The 13,355-nt window shown below is 57.2% G+C and overlaps 5 protein-coding genes across 5 annotated transcripts; all 5 read right to left on the reverse strand.

Moving 5' to 3' along the window:
- Nucleotides 1–1,520: 1,520 nt before the first annotated feature.
- On the reverse strand, nucleotides 1,521–4,483 carry N657DRAFT_640837 (uncharacterized protein). The gene is made up of 5 exons (XM_062792040.1): nucleotides 4,108–4,483; nucleotides 4,027–4,043; nucleotides 2,765–3,881; nucleotides 2,445–2,714; nucleotides 1,521–2,394 (listed from the first exon to the last, which is right to left on the reverse strand). The coding sequence occupies exons 1-5, from the start codon at nucleotides 4,384–4,386 to the stop codon at nucleotides 1,657–1,659; spliced, it is 2,421 nt and encodes an 806-aa protein (XP_062650728.1). The 5' UTR covers nucleotides 4,387–4,483; the 3' UTR covers nucleotides 1,521–1,656.
- A 262-nt stretch (nucleotides 4,484–4,745) lies between these two features.
- N657DRAFT_640838 (Fumarylacetoacetase) lies at nucleotides 4,746–6,339 on the reverse strand. Its single transcript, XM_062792041.1, has 2 exons — nucleotides 5,306–6,339; nucleotides 4,746–5,217 (listed from the first exon to the last, which is right to left on the reverse strand). Exons 1-2 carry the CDS (start codon nucleotides 6,258–6,260, stop codon nucleotides 4,874–4,876), a joined length of 1,299 nt encoding a protein of 432 aa, XP_062650729.1. The 5' UTR covers nucleotides 6,261–6,339; the 3' UTR covers nucleotides 4,746–4,873.
- Nucleotides 6,340–7,015: 676 nt separating this feature from the next.
- On the reverse strand, nucleotides 7,016–7,606 carry N657DRAFT_564359 (uncharacterized protein; the record flags this gene model as incomplete). Its single annotated transcript, XM_062788275.1, has 2 exons — nucleotides 7,016–7,242; nucleotides 7,426–7,606. Coding segments are annotated over 2 exons (408 nt in total), but the record flags the coding sequence as incomplete, so codon positions are not given.
- A 431-nt stretch (nucleotides 7,607–8,037) lies between these two features.
- On the reverse strand, nucleotides 8,038–10,404 carry N657DRAFT_640839 (MFS general substrate transporter). Its single transcript, XM_062792042.1, has one exon. The coding sequence runs from the start codon at nucleotides 10,119–10,121 to the stop codon at nucleotides 8,310–8,312; it is 1,812 nt and encodes a 603-aa protein (XP_062650731.1). The 5' UTR covers nucleotides 10,122–10,404; the 3' UTR covers nucleotides 8,038–8,309.
- Nucleotides 10,405–11,345: 941 nt separating this feature from the next.
- On the reverse strand, nucleotides 11,346–12,975 carry N657DRAFT_640841 (NAD(P)-binding protein). The gene is made up of 5 exons (XM_062792043.1): nucleotides 12,644–12,975; nucleotides 12,232–12,571; nucleotides 12,044–12,145; nucleotides 11,745–11,972; nucleotides 11,346–11,689 (listed from the first exon to the last, which is right to left on the reverse strand). The coding sequence occupies exons 1-5, from the start codon at nucleotides 12,692–12,694 to the stop codon at nucleotides 11,502–11,504; spliced, it is 909 nt and encodes a 302-aa protein (XP_062650732.1). The 5' UTR covers nucleotides 12,695–12,975; the 3' UTR covers nucleotides 11,346–11,501.
- Between the last annotated feature and the right edge of the window lie 380 nt (nucleotides 12,976–13,355).

The following is a 13,355-nucleotide window of genomic DNA, read 5'->3' on the forward strand; positions in this document are numbered from 1 at the left end:
GGTCAGCGGTCAGCGCGTGCTCCCCTGACTTTTCCTTGACCCTCGGTTCAAAATTGTCCCGAGTCCGAACGGAATGAAGCAACATGCTGGAAGGGATCATCAACATGCTGGAAGGGATCAACATGTTGGAAGGGATCTCCGATGAGAAGAAAACGGTGCTCGCCATGGCGTGACTGTTTGGTTCATCATGAGTAGAAGCAAGGCGCAATGGCATCATGGATGTTCTCCAGAATGCAGACATCTTGGGGCGTCGGGGACTGCCGGGAACACCTGATTAAATCAAGGTAAGGTAACGTTATATTGCAAAAAAGCCCTCTGAGTGACTCAGTTTGTTTCAATATAAGAACTGTATCGCCTATCAGTGGACGACTCTGGGGTTAACAAGATTGGCAAATTGTTATAACCTTCCAGGCGCGGACTTGACCTGGATAGTCCCATCCTGGGACTCTATATTTTCTCTGCTCAGACTGTGAACTAAGGTGACATTGGCCTACTGTGGCTGTTTTCAGTTCAATGTAAAGAGAAAAGTCAACTACTAATCAACGTCACCTTATACACTACCTAGGTACCTTAGACGGGATCTCAGGACGGTAGTTCTCGGACGGCTTGTGCTCTCTTCAACAATTCAGATTTCAACAACGGATCGCCAAGTCCATATTTTATTACCTGTCGCCCGTTCATTCACTCCTCGGCCCTATGATTATCAACCTGGCACCTAGTGCCCCGAACTCCCGAACCACGTGCGACCATTCTCGACCTCCATCAGCCATTATCAGCTCCCGCATCAAGTGTGCTGTCCCACTATCTCCATGAAACTCCAGCTCGAGCGCCAGCTCGAAGAGGACTGTGCGAGAGCGTGCCTGGCTGGACGTTGCCGTGGTTTGGGTGGTAGTGATACTCGTGGAAGCGCCGGAGGCGGCACCCGAAGAGGAGGAGCCGGTCATCAGTGTGCTTAAGTTGTGGTCGTCGAGGTTGTTGTACACGGTAAGCGTGGTGAGGTCGGCGGCGTTGATCGTGCGCCCCGGAGCTGTTGCTCGGTAGGGGAGGAGGAAGGAAAATAGGTGGGTGGTAAGGGACTTGCTGGTGGTTTTGATGCGAGCGGGACGGCAAGTCAAGGGGCGGGCCACGACAAGCCTTGGAAACCCCTTCCCTGGAATAGTGCGTTGACGCCGGCCTTCGGTTTGGATTTGCCGAGCTGCTCAAGTTTCCTGTGGTGCTTGATTAAATCGACATGACGCAGTGTGTCACAGGTGATAAAGTTGCCGCTGGCCTCAATACCGTACTCGACGACAACCTCTTGGAGGGTCGGCGGTGGATGCACAGTTCCTCATTTCTGTCTCCCTGACATGATGAAGCGAGTACACACTTCATTCAGCTCCACACATGATCTGATTCAGATCGTATGCTTACCAAAAGGCACTCGAATTTTCTAATAACTCAAGGACACTGGCCGAATGCACTCAGTTGCCACTCCGGATGCTGAGAAAAGCAGAAGAAGAAACTCGAGAATACGTGATGCCGGCAGCAACGGACGTCATGAATGACAATGGACGTCGACGATAACTCGCGGGGTCAAAACCGGTGATGAAATAACCGCTTCATTTTCGGGTATCTTGGTGTATCGGAGTAGTCGCCTGCCGCACCTAACATGGCGTTTCAAAACATGTCCTTCATCTGTTGATAGACGCCCCCGTCGCCGTGCCCAGCGAGCGCCTCCCCGCCACCGTCGGGTCCAGCAAGCCCAAGGCTGGCATCCCGATACCCGAGTCCATTCACCGGACTACCCATATATCCTTCATAGATACGCAACATCTCGCTCTGCAATCGCAGTCCATTGCTCTCGTCATCAATCTGCATCGGCGGCGTCCCTGTACTGGTTGTCGCAGTCCCTCTGCTCCCCGAACGGCTGCCAGCGCCGTTGTTGTTATTGCCGAACAGACCCGCCATGGTGCCAGGAGTCTGGCCGGGGCTCACACTATCCCGACGCGTATACGACGACCCAGCTGGAGCCACGCGAGCCAAAGAAGAATTCGCGAGCCCGAGCTTGGGCGCGTACGCCCTCAGCGACTGGATGGTGCGCCACAGCCGATGAGAGACCCATGACTTGGACGACATCTCCTTGACCAGGTCGATCGCCCTGTAAAATTCGTCGCGGCACGCGGCGCTGAACTGCAGCGGGGCGTGGGTCGAGGCTAGGAACAGCACCGCGATGGACGACGTCAGGAATTGGTGGTAGAATACTTGCATGCGACGGTAGAGGTCTGTTTCGTTGTTAAGGTGGGTGAGCAGCCGGATGGTTTGCTTGGCCAGATCCACCACCTTCTGGGCAAGGTGGGCGTTCTGGGAGATGCTCGTGGCGCTGTGTAGGACAGGTGTGTAGAGCCAGATTCGGACCTCAACGCTGTCAGTACTGATAGGCGTGCTTCAACCCTGGCATAGCATACCTGATTGAGCCGCAGCCGCATCCAGACGCGTAAACGCTGCAAATCGTACGGCCCCGTGGGGATCGGTATCTTGTCACCGTCCAGGGGTACTGTCCTGATCGTCTCTGGCACGCTCTCATACCACCAGACCATAATCTCGCGGTCAAGTTCCTCAAAGTCATGGGGCTTCAGCTCCCGGGTCACGGCGGGCTCAAAGTGGTCGACCAGCTTCCATATCTTTGCGCCGAGCTTGGAGTACCCGATCATGGCTACCAAGAACGGATAGTCCTCCTGGGGTTGATCAGCAGAAGTAGTCGGCAGCTGTTCACGTAATCACCCACCGGATACGGCAACTTCGGATCGATCTTGTCGTCGTGGCAAACATACGGCAGGCCAGTGCTGAAACTCCACCGCCGGTCCAGAATATATGCAGACCAGAAGATATGCAACGCATCTCTGCGAGTTTGGGGGTCGGGAATCTTCTGCAAGCCTTCTCGGCGATGCAAGCCCAGCTCAAAGCACAGCCTCGCAACCTGGCCGATGAGGCGCCATGCGAGAATCTCGTCGTTAGAGAGATACCGGTAGCCGGCACACAGAGCAAGGAAAGACAGCTTGGTCACGTCAGCCGGACCGCTCATCAACATCTTGTCGACAGTGGGCTGGATGCTATCGTAAAGTCGCACGGCTTTGTCGCTGTTGCCGTGCTCGACAATCGCCAGTGAGCAGCACAGGACGACTTTCAACAGCAACGTCTTGTAATCCGAAACGACGGGCTCCAGACCAGGTGAAGCGGTAATATCGGTGCGTTTAGCCGCGTCCATCCACGAGGATAGGGACTTGATATGCTCCAGGATCGGGCCCATGGATGCAACTGGGTACATGACGTCGACCTCCTCGCGGTAGACCTGCAGCAGGCGCATCATTTCAGTCTCGTCAAATTCAAGAATTGGATCTGTTTGACTCGGCGCAAGGGATCCCGAGGGCACAGGGGCCAGCAGGGGGGACAAGCGCGGCGACGCATCTGGCTGCGCGCGCCCACCGCTGTCCTCGTTCCCGCCCTCTTCCCCTGAGTAGCCCATGTTGTGCAGGGTGTTCTTGGCAACATCGACTGTGAAAGCGATGCTAGTCGGGCCGTTGAAGAAGGAGGGAACTCGGTACGGGAGTGTGGGCCTCTGGCTGCCGAAGGACGGTGCGGGTGATGGCGCGGGAGGTGGGAGCACTCGGTCCTGGAGCGGGGCGAGGCGTGCCGTTTCCTGGCGGAGCGAGTTCATGGAGTTGAGGAGGGTGTTGACCTGTCCCTGCAGCTGCTTCACTTGGGCGGCCAGCTCCTTGAACTCGTCCGAGTCCTTAACGTTGGAGCAGCAGTTCGGGGCGTAAAGACATTGCAGGTTGAGATGGCCACATCTCTGGCACGGCGTCTGGCCATTGCATTTGATCTTGCGCCGTTTGCACTCGTTACTGCGATCGGTGAAAGAGGACGGTTAGGATCTATCTCCTGTCTGCATATTGCCGTCCCGTACTGTCGGCTCTGAACGGGTAATAATTTTACTTGGGAATGCAACATGGGGTAACCATCTCGCCTCTCGCCGGGGGCAGCACTCACCATGCAATTGAAATGTACTGCATGCAACAGTCAGTTGAGACAACCACACAGGCAAACACAGAGTCAGGCTTGTAAACGCACCCTATTCCTTTTGCTTCTCTGCTGCCTTGCAGGGCCCTCATCTGCCTCATCTGCCCTCCGCTTTCCGTGGGCATTGGTAACCTCGATCGGTGACTGGGATTGGTGCTGCGGTGCGGAACTCTCTCCGAGTGTGGAAAATGAGTGGTGAGCCCCTTGGAGTGGACCGGGAGTTTGGGCAGAGGCAATGCCGTGCGGCGACACAACTTCCGGAACCTGCAGAGCTGGTGCGACCCCCAAAAACGAGCGCACTTCGCTGACCTGAGTTTCCAGCAAGTCCATGGCACTTCCAAGTTGGCCTTGCCTTCAGGGCTGGAACAGAACTGCCAGTGGCAGACACGATAAAGGCCTTGAATGCTCGGATTGATGTGTCGCTCAGTCACTGTTACCTTACGCTGAGTGGTGCCCTTTGATCGGCCCATGCCGCTAATAACCGGCTGCAGGAGCGGGCCCGCCAGCTCCGGCAAGAGCCTTCCATTGTCTGCGGCTGTTGAGTTTCGATGTTCATTCCTGCCAAGACTTGGCGGTATCCCGATTCGCGAGTCGAATCAGTCAGTCATCGAGTGGGGCTTGTGGGGCAGCCATTGATGTGACAATAGGTGGACAAATTCCTGGGGGCGAGTTCTGAACAATGCAGGCGACGGGACTTTTTGCAGAATTCACACTACCTTAAGGTACTAGACCTTAGAACCAGCGCACCTCGAGAATAATGGCGTAAGGTAAGATGTACATACTTCAAGCTGTACAGCCACGGTGCTCCCTCGACTCATCACCTTGATGCCGCGCCGTAAATGCGCCCCCGGCATGCACCGAAGCCAACCCTCGCGCCATCAGCGCCGCAGAAACCACGCAGCATGACGGTGTCGCCGTCCTTCAGAAATGTTCGGGAGTCCATGCCCCCCAGCAACACATCCTTCTTGCCGTCCTCGGTCATCTCTAACAGGCTGCCGCGCTCGTCAACGCCGCCCGGCCCGCTGATGGTGCCCGATCCGAGCAGATCGCCGGTGCGCATCGGACAGCCTCCCAACGTATGGTGGGCGATCATCTGCGGGAACGACCAGATCAGGTGTTTGGAGCTGGTCCGGCAGATGGTGGTTGTATCGCCCTCGGCGGCTTGGCAAACAGCATTCATTAGCCTCAGCCCATCCAATGCTGGGGGCGCAGATACAGTAGGTAAATGGGAAGCACTGTGATAACTCACTCGTCAGGTCCACCTCCAGCCGAATATCAAACACGTTGTCCTCCCGCTCCTCCGCCAGATACCATTGCAGCTCCGTCGCGTTCTCGATTCCCCGCGTCCGGAACGGCTCCAATGCGTCCGCCAGCACCACCCACGGGCTGATGGTAGTGGCAAAGTTTTTGCCGTTGAACGGGCCCAGTGGCACGTACTCCCACGTCTGCACGTCGCGCGCGCTCCAGTCGTTAAGCAGCACGTAGCCAAAGATGTGCTCCTCGGCTTCGCCAATGGGAATGGCCCTACCTAGCTCGTTGCCCCGCGCCATGAAGCACCCCAGCTCGAGCTCCATGTCCAGTTTTCGTGACGGCGCCGTGACGGGTCGTTTCGGTTCCGCCTTGGCGTCCAGCAGGATCTGTCCCACCGGCCGGCGAATCGGCGTCCCCGACACCAAGACGCTCGAGGCCCGCCCGTGGTAGCCGACGGGCAGGTGCAGGTAGTTGGGCTGGAGCGCATTGTCTGGCCCGCGGAACATGACGCCGACGGCATAGGCGTGGTGATAGCCTGCGTAGAAGTCCGTGTAGTCGGCAATGGCCATGGGGAGGTGCATCTTGACGGTAGATTGAGGGAGGAGGGCCTTAGCACGGAGCGAGGTGTTGCCGCGGAGGATCGAAGGGTGAGCAGTGGTTGTAGAGAGTAGGTCCTGAATACCGGCGCGCACCTGACGGTGGACGGCCCGGCCCATCTCGGCGAAGGCATTGAGGGTGGACTGGGAGAAGGCTTCGGCGAGCCCATGGATTTCCGGGAAAAGCTGCGTTAGATCAGCGCTGGCAAAAAGAACCTTGAGATCGAGGGCGTATGAGCCGATGGCCACGGCGGCGTGTGGCTCTGGGTCGTTGGGGGTCGAGATGATGCCGAACGGGATGTTGGCCAGCGAGAAGTCGCTGGCCGGGTCCATGTCGGGCACCCATGAGCTGGTCATGTTGACATCCGATAGTCCAGTGTGTAGACTGTGCGTAGTGCTCTGAGCTGAAATCATCCGAAGAGTTCAGACCGTCAACTGTCGCTTTTGTATGTTTCATTCGGACCCGAGGCGGGGTGCTGTCCGATGCAAGCCGTCGCCCCACTTTGGCCCGTCCCGGTTCCGCTCTGCCGGGACCGTCCTGCAAAGTAGTTGGGACGCAACTGCCGGTGATGCATGTGTCGTTGGGAAGGTGAGGCTCACCGCCGGGAGGTGTGCAGTAAACACACAATATTCCCATTCATTTCCGGCAGGAATCTCCGGTCCTCTCCTCTTCCGAACCTCTCTCCAAAGCTCAAGAATGAAGTATCTCTCTTGAATAAAGCCACAACAGGCGTACGGAGGTAGTATAATCCAAAAGTCACACTCCTCATCACACCCTACCATAACAGACCCATCCCCCTCAAACCATAACCTCACATAGCCGAGTGAACCTCTCAACCCTCGTCCCCTCAAACCCCCTCGCATCTCGTTGCGCAGCCACCATTGCCTGCCTCACAACCCCGTCTATCACCCCTCCCCATTCCCTACCCGCTCAGAATAACTACTCTTAACCAGCCACAACGAGACAGTATACCCCTGTCCCTTAAACTCCTCCACACAGCCCTGCAACTCCTCCCACAGATCCCGTAATACTTCCCCTTCCCGGTGGCCCCATTCCCGACAGGCTTGCGCTACCGCCTGGCCACCCACCGCGGCAGCCACCCCGTGGCGCCTCAGAGGATGTACTCGCGGTCCATGAGCACCACGACCCGCCGCCAGCCCTCGCAGCCCCACGCCCGGAACTGGAGCGCCGCGATGACGGCGTGGAGCTTGGCCTGGTTGGTGGTCGGTTCGGCCTGCTCGCCGGAAGGGCCGTGCGTTTCGAGTGGGAAGGCGAGGGCGCCCGGGGTTAGTGGTTTTCCCGCTGGTTCCGGTGCGGATGAGGGTAGTGATGATAATGCTAGTTGTAGTGGGGAGGGTAATGGACCTGACTGCTCAGTCCTGGATGGGTTTTGGCTCCTCCCACTAGTAGCGATGGTGGTGGTGATACTGGATGGGGCCGAGGTTGGTGAAAAGAGAAAACTAACTTAGATGGGAGCGGCGCTGGCGGTGGTGCCGCCTTTGAAGATAAATGAGCAGCCACCCGCGGGAGGCTGGGTTTTGTCGGCGTCGCAGCTGTTGTTGATGCACGAGCCTGACACGACGAGGAGGATCTCACGACTGTCAAAGCGGTTGATGAAGCGCGGAAAGGGGGTGCGGTCTTGGGCGGAGACGGTCTGCAGGGGGAAGTGGGCTTCGGGGGAGAGGCTGGGATCTTGGGGATGGAAGAGGGACGGGGGATGGATCTTGGTGCGCCGGGTGAGCGGCGCAAGGGATGGCTGCTTTCGGACGAAGAGTGGATGGAAGCCATGGATGCTGCCATGGTGTGTGGCGTCTGTAGAGTGTTCGGCTGTGAGTAGAGTCAGGGAGTTATAGATAGCAGGAGATGATATAGGGGCAGGATGAGTGCAAGCGGAGAGTTTGTCTGGTTCAACTGAGCGCCGAGTATTGGGGGACCTGGCCTCACCTTGGCGCTGCAGGGTCGCGTCGCCAGGGGGTGATCCGGTTGGACCCAGTGGGATGGTGAGGCCCACTACCCGGAGACATGGTCTCAGGTGACTGTTGATGCTCCTGTTCCATCCTGCCTCGATGTTAGCCACGGAAGAACGAAGAGAGGAAACGAGGCTCTCGAAGGGAACTTGACGGAGCTGAGGAGGGAGTCTTGATCTTCAACACGGACAACTCCCGGAATATGGAGGATTCACTGCTTCTCGAGGAGTAAGGTAAGCAATGTGTTCAACCCATAGTCAATCCCTTGAAAGAACACCCCTCATCACATTACTGCGTAAATATTTAGCATGGCTTTCCAAACTATGACTTCGCCTTGGCTCAACTCATCCTCCTGGGTATATCTGCGCCACACATCCTGGTCCCTTAATCGACCTTCTGTGATATCGTCCACGATTGCACACATACTCCTGGGTATCCTTACACCTTCTGCTCCCCAGCCCTACCATCCTCAGCCACACCAGCATGACCTAGGGGCGAGTCCTGCGCCAGAGTCTGCTGGTCGTTCAATTTCGGGTTCCGCAACACGGCCGCAAACGCAATGAGAGGGACGCAGAGGCAAATGCCCGTGATGGTCAGCAGCCGCTGGGCGTGTTTGTACGAGTCAATAAGCGCCTGGCGTTCGGGCGTGCCGACAGGATACTGGAGCGAGAAGGCAAACGGGTCCGCGTAGGCCCAAGTTGCCAGCGTTGCGTTGTCGAACGCGGCGAAGCGCTCGCTGAGGTCAACTGGCAGGACCTGGGTCCAAATGGCTCCCGACACAGCGCCGCCGAAGGCCGAGCCGAGGTTGTAGGTGGCGAGGTACACACCTGTCATGACGGCGAGGTGCTCGTGCTTGAGAATCGTCTGGAGGGATGCCTGGGCCGGGTATGGGAACATGCCACCCGCGATGCCGAGGACGACCTGGGCGCCAATGACGCCGGCGCGGCTGGCAGAGTCGGGGTCGCCGCGGTAGCGAATCAACAGGCCGAAGGCAACCATGAAGAGGCAGGTACCGGCAAAGATGAAGACCTTGAGCCGACGGACTTTGTAGACTATGAGGCCTAGAATGCAGCCGGACACGACGCTGAAGAAGCTGTAGAAGCTCGAAACGCGGGTGGCCGTCATGGTGTCAAAGTCGAAGGCGATCTGAAGGACCGAGAAGAGGTAGTCGCCCTGCATGTACCAAGACCAGTTGAGCAGCATGGCAATGCCTAGCGCACCCCACACGGCCCGGTCCTTGACCAGGTAGAAGGGCACCAGGGGGTGAGGGGCGCGGAGCTGCCACACGACAAAGGCGGGAATGCAGCAGATGCCGACGATCAGGGGTCCGAGAATCTGCGGGGCGGTCCACGAGGCTTCGAAGCCGCCGGCGATGGTCATTGGTGCGAGAATCAGTGCGAAGATGGCAATCATCAAGATGATGCCAATGACGTCCAGTCGCCAAAAGAGGTCGACGAGGAACGCGCCCCAGGGTTTGCTCTTGACGTCTTCGGTGTACTTGTCCATGAGGCCTTGTTTCCGCGCGCGGCGGCCAACGAGGGCCAAGCTTAGAATCAGAGGCATGGCGCAGACGGGGTAGATGATGCACCACATGCCGATGCCCCAGTGCCAGTCGGTCACGGAAAGGACAGACTGCGAGACGTTGCCGCTCACCCAGGTGGTGATGAGGAAGGGCATGGCAGGGATATAGCTGAAGATGAGACGAGCGCGGGTCGACGTTAGGTCGGCCACAATCACCTCAACCAGCAGCATGATCATGGTGTAGCCGATCTGGTAGATGATGGCACCCGCGGCATAGGTCTCGATATTGGTAGAAACGGTCTCCACGATGGTTCCGATCACGTAAAAGAAGACCGACAAGGCCACGAGTTCGGCGCGTCCAAAGATGTCGGCGACTTTTGCCGCGGTGGGCTGGACGGCAGCAGCAATGACGGACCGCAGCACGTTGACGGTGGAGAGCAACGAATGATTATCGAACGAGGCCGTGGCATATGGCTGATAGGCGTAGCGGACGGTGCCGTCCAGGCCGTAGGCGAAGGCGACGAGAAAGACACCGAAGAAAATAGCGACGCGATCCCAAGTGGTCAACACAGCGGCAATGGCCTCGACGCGGCGCACACCGGCCGACTTCTCGTCCACCGACGGCACCGAGACCGATGTTGGGCGGCGTGGCCGGTCATGGCCGATGGTGTTGTCTGGCGTGTCTGCCATAGTCCCAGACTTGTAGGTGTTGCTGTCGCCGATAGCCATGGACGAGGCTCCGGTGGGATGACGGAATGTTTGGGAATACAACGCAGGTGTGCGGCAGAGTTCCAATGTAATGTTATTTATCTGTCTGCCGGTTCTGCAGGTGCGGATCTTTTCCAAACCCCCCCACACGCGGATGATTGCCTCTTTGCGTCTGCAGACTTTTCGGTGTCACGTCATGCCATGCAAGCAGGCTGATCCTGTGAAGCGACGCGCCCAATAAACGCAATTCCGCTGCCGGGGAATCACCCGAGAAGGATGGAGCGAGGTCGCAGGGCATGCGCCCAGAATCCGCCGCTCATGACTTTGAATCTTATCAGATCGATTGATAGTGCGGATCACTGCCTCAACGGGCCGAATGCACGGGGTTTGCCAAGACTCTACCCACGAGGGCAGCTCTTGGCTTGGCTTGGCGCCTCAGTATCGGAGCACCCGAGCCCCGCATTTTCTCATCTTCGGCACCCGCCTGGGCAGCATTGCCAGGCATTCCTGAAAATTTTGCTCAACCTTCGCACGCCGGTTATCGCCGTCCACAATGCACGCCGGTGCCGCGGCACTGGAATTGATGTGGGTGTCTGGGACTTGCTCCAGAATCTAGACTCGTGGTTGGTCCTGCCTTCTGGAGTCTCGCTTGCCCCTTTGTCGATCCCATCCAGCCGCCGTGACACATTCACACTGGGTATCAACTGATTATCGCGGTTGGCCGCAGTAGACGCCATTTTTCGAGACGACCCCGTTGCCAAAATCAACGGAGTCGGCCGGATGCCCGCGGTGATGATGTTTACTGTGTATACTACATGCCTTCCAGGCGACGGACCGCCTTTTTCGGTCGAACTCGCCTGTAACATCTCAACACAGCGGCTGCCTCGCCGGCATGTCAGTCATCCAGCCAAGGCCTGCTGAGAGACTTGATTCTGGGAAGCATCCCCTTTGCGGCGAGCTTGAGCATGCGCTTCTGGTCAGCCTGTTGCGCTTAGCTAATGTGCCCAGGACATCGCGATGTCTTGCCGAGTCCGTCTTTCTAATCGCTCAGAGACGAAGAGCGCGAGTTCACGCAACAAGCGACGCAGCCACAATGTCCAACCCAGCGAACTGTTCCTGGTTGGAAGAAATCTGAGTAGCTGACTGCACAGTATCGCCTCCGGCGATCTTCTGTCCAAGGGGTGGCCAAGCCGTTGGTTTTCATGTCGGTTCGACAACCTCCTTTGAGGGCACATGTTCTTGCGCCCGAGATTGATTCAACTCCCTGTCATTTTACAGGAAGTATCGGTATCTGGACTTTTAAACTGAAGGACAGGACAAGAGGATACACAGCTCATCCGTATTCCATGGTCAGCCGCCACCGTGCAGAGCTCTGGTCCCCTAACTGCCGCAAGAGACGGCTCAGCCAGACAGCCCTGCTTCCTTCTCAATCACTTCCTTGCTCGGACACCACTTCTCCTGCAGCGCTTGGTCTAGGGCCAGGCTGTAGACATCCTTATTCCACCACTCCCCCCAGCTGGTCAAGAAGATCTGCTCCTGATCCTCAGGGAGATCGTCGCGCGTGAAAGCGCCGAGGATACTTTGTGCTCCTGCCATCCGTCAGCTGACGTTACTGTCACGTCTGTTGTCAACCCTCAAGCTCACCCTCAGGAACCGTCTTTGCGTCAGGCATAGTCATGCTCAATTTCATCCCCGCACCCCTGCCGAGCCCGGTATCCGGGATGAGACCCGGCGAGACAGCAACAATAGTTGCCTGCCCCTTCAACTGGCGCCGCCACCAGTGCGCCCCAAGCAGCTGGACAAACTTTGTCTGACCGTACAGAAGCTGGGCATTGTCGGAGGCCCCTGCTTTGAGATCGCGCTCAAGGGAATCTGCTCATCCAGTCAGTCGACCAATTCACAGCTCAACCACCAACCCAACCTCAACAAAGGGCACAACAAACCGGTATCCTTGATTCCTCTTATCGCACCAGAAGACACCACCACCACCCTCCCCTTCGACTCCACCAGTTTCTCCCTCAGCAGATGCACCAGGTAATGCTGTGCTACAGTCGATTCGTGGTATCAGTACCAACGCAAACCCTTCCGGCCATAGGGCCAGGCAGGCAATACAGTAAGATACGGTACTCACAAAAATGATTGACAACCACCGCCTCACACCACCCATCCATTTCCCCCTTCTTTGCCGCCTCTTTGCCGCCCGAGATAGCGGCATTCAACAACAGATAGTCCAACCGCGCCCCGTTCCCGGACTCAGCGCCGGCCAGCCGTTGCAGCGTCTGCTGGGCAAACGACCGGGTGGTAGCCAGGTCCGAGAGCTCCAACGGCAGGACGGTCAGGCTGTGCCGGGTGGTATCGTACTGCAGCGCGTCGTAGGCGGCCCGGGTGCGGGGCACATCGCGTGCGCCGAGGATGAAGCGGTACGGTTGGGCAGAGGGGTTGTTGAGCAGCTGTTTGATGAGTTCGAAGCCCTGGGTTGGGTGGTATTAGTGTGCATCATGAGCGGGTTGGGTGAGGTACATGAGAATGAGGGATGGGGGTACCAGGCCAGAGGAGGCGCCAGTTGCAACGACTGTTTTGGCGATGGTGGCCATCTTGATATCTGAAGCTGACTTGTATACGGCAAGTTGGTGCAATCGGGCGGTGATGGCGGGTTTGTTGGGATGAAGCGGGGGTGAAGCACAATAAAAAGTCACTGCTCGTAGAACTTGATGTCAAACCACATTCAAGCTCTGTTGCCCGACGCTTAACGACCTCGACTTTAATTCCGTCCCGGGGGGATGGACTTAACTCCGGTTTCTGAATCCTCCCCGTCAATCAGTAAGTTGCTGATTATCAATCAGCGTCGTAAGAGTCCGAGGTGCCTAGGATGCGGCTAGGATGACAGCCTCGATTGCACAGACTCCAGACTTTCAGTCTCTGCCGGCCGAACGGGTTGCTCCGGTGCCGACTTTCCATAACAGAAACATAAACTGACTATTGCTAGGAACTATCTAATCCCCAAGAACTCCATATCCAACTCATTATCTCGATATCAACATCGTATATTGGTATGAATGAGCCAAAGAAAGATAGTCATCACATCGTAGCTCATGACGCACCATTCACATCCGGTTAGCTCATCAAAGTTCGGACCAACAAGTTATCTGCCAAGCCATCTCATCCTCCTATCCAGCTATAACCACATGTTCCCAACGCTTGACACGGAGCTAGGACCGGAATATAATCTAAGTCAAAGTAGCCAACATGGCCTTC

This window comes from Parathielavia appendiculata, assembly GCF_033297405.1.
Source record: "Parathielavia appendiculata strain CBS 731.68 unplaced genomic scaffold N657scaffold_2, whole genome shotgun sequence".
Taxonomy (NCBI): Eukaryota; Fungi; Ascomycota; class Sordariomycetes; order Sordariales; family Chaetomiaceae; genus Parathielavia; species Parathielavia appendiculata.